This window comes from Propithecus coquereli, unplaced genomic scaffold (genome assembly GCF_000956105.1).
Source record: "Propithecus coquereli isolate 6110/MARCELLA unplaced genomic scaffold, Pcoq_1.0 Scaffold58, whole genome shotgun sequence".
Classification (NCBI taxonomy): Eukaryota; Metazoa; Chordata; class Mammalia; order Primates; family Indriidae; genus Propithecus; species Propithecus coquereli.
Window position 1 is genome coordinate 4,897,492 of NW_012151729.1, and position 2,235 is coordinate 4,899,726.

At 38.4% G+C, this 2,235-nt stretch overlaps 1 protein-coding gene across 1 annotated transcript in view; it reads right to left on the reverse strand.

Moving 5' to 3' along the window:
* Positions 1-2,235, reverse strand: part of SPINK5 (serine peptidase inhibitor, Kazal type 5) — a 97,788-nt gene that overhangs the window by 49,704 nt on the left and 45,849 nt on the right. The window contains exons 9-11 of the mRNA XM_012658235.1: positions 1,600-1,727; positions 746-827; positions 270-397 (exon numbers count right to left, since the gene is read on the reverse strand). Of these exons, the coding sequence (XP_012513689.1) occupies positions 270-397; positions 746-827; positions 1,600-1,727 (338 nt within the window). The remainder of the gene's footprint in view (positions 1-269; positions 398-745; positions 828-1,599; positions 1,728-2,235) is intronic.

Here is a 2,235-nt window from a genome sequence, read left to right on the forward strand (position 1 = left end):
TGTAAGAGAGATCATGCAGTATTTGTTTTTCTGTCTGGTTTATTCTACATCTCTTTATATCACAAGAGTTACTATACAATCTGAAAGCCCTCCACTTGCTTTTTTGTTGTTGTTGCTGTTATTTGTTTGTTTGTTGTCCATTTAAATGTGACAACCAAAGCTGAACACTACACTGAAGAGGAAAATGCATTATTCACAGTTCAAAAAGTTCCCAGGGCAGTTCCCACTTCTCAATCCTGCAGAAGCCCTGGCGCCACTGCTCTACTTACAATAAAGCCTCACACATGGAGCAGGTGTTGCCGTGCATTTTCCCATTTGGGCCCTGGATGGGGTCATTCTCTCTGGTGCAAAGAAGTGGTCCCTTCTTCCTGGCTTTGCGGTATTCACTACACAATTCCTGTGAAAGTGGGAAAGAAAGTTGGAAGTGTTGAACATATGTTGGATCAGATTGTAAAAATAGCTGAAGTTCAGACTTTTTCCTCCTAAATGGGAATGAGCAATTGGCTTATTTTAGAATAGTTCTTAATTTGGAAGTCGTGGATATTTTTAGGTGATAAAAGCAATGAGCCCTCAACCAAGAAATGGCCACATATGCACATGTGTACCTGCACACATGCAGATACACACAAAAATACAAACTGTACAAATGTTTCATGCAATTTTAGGGAACTTGTATGTTCCTTGAATGCCATCTACGGATCCAAACCTCCATATGCCTCTGACTTGTTGGAGAAGGTACCCTCACCTCAAAAGAAGTTTTTTTCTCAGATTGTCTTTTATTTCTGGATTGACCTTCCTTCTTTTTCTTTTCTTCTTCTTCTGCTTGGCTAAAAGAGAGAGGTTAAGCAAGAGATGAGTAAGTTTCAGAGAATCTCCATATTGGAAGTCATGTCAAATATAATTCAATTATTACAGTTAACATTTATTAAATTCTTAGAATGTGCCTAACCCTGTGCTCCTACTATGAAATGTTCACCATGGCATGTAGTAAAATTATTATTACAATTCCATTTTACAAATAAGAAACTGACAGACAGAATGCATAACTTGCCCATGGTCACAGAGATAATAAGTGTAGACTAGGGATTTAAACCCTAGCTAGAGGTGGTTTTCTAAACTTCCAGTGCTCACTCTTGTATCTCTGATGACTATCTAGCCTTTGCTTCAATCTGCCAGTGAAGTCTCTACTTACATCATCCATGACAGCCAATGGTAAATCATTCTATCTTTGAAATCCTCAAACTATTAGGAAGTTCTTCCTGGCCATGAGCTGGAAACTGTTTTCCAAAGCTTTCATTCATTGGCCCATTGGCCTCACTTTAATCCATGGAGATAACCTAGAACTAACCCTGTTTCCACATTTAAAAACAAAAACTACTTGAATATTTCAAGACAATGACTCTCCCCTTGCCTAAGTCTGCCCAAGTCTTAACGATCCTCAAAGGACATGGTTTTCACACATTTCCAATGAGGCATTTTTTCTAAATATCCCTTAACTATTTTATTTTCCTGTTGTGGTGGCCCTCTCCTAATTAAATGTAGAAATTAAATAGAAAAGACAAGACCCTCCCTTATTTTCCCAGCCTCAGTACTACTCACAAGAAGGCCTCGCACATGGAGCAGGTGTTGCCGTGCATTTTCCCATCTGGGCCCTGGATGGGGTCATTCTCTCTGGTACAAGGGAGTTTTCCATTCCTCAAAAACTTTCGATATACACTGCAAAGCTCCTGCCAAAATAAAGAAATAAGCTGGACATATGTTTTATCTCTATTCAAAGCAGAAGATTCAGACATCTACATTGGCAGAAACTAATGTTATATCTCCTTGAGCCAGGATTTTGTGTGTGTGTTTCTCTCCAATGTAAAATTTAACTCAACAGCAATAAAAACCTTACCATTTGTTAAGAGATGGAACCCATAAGGCATACTAGGTTGCCCCAATATAATAAAAGAGGTACACAAGCAAACTTCACTATAATCTGAACAGAATAAAGTAAGTGCAAACACATATGTACAAGAAAATCTGAGAACTCGAAGGTCAGAACCATGCAATCTGATTGTGGAAACCGGGGAAGATGTCAAGGAGTAAGAATAATTTAAGTGAGTGTGAAGAGTAAATAGGATCTTCCTGGGCAAAAATAGATTAGGAAATATGCACACCAGATTGTGAAAATAAAATAAACTGAAAAACACAGGTGGGAAACTACATGGTACATACCAGAGCACGAATTTTTGA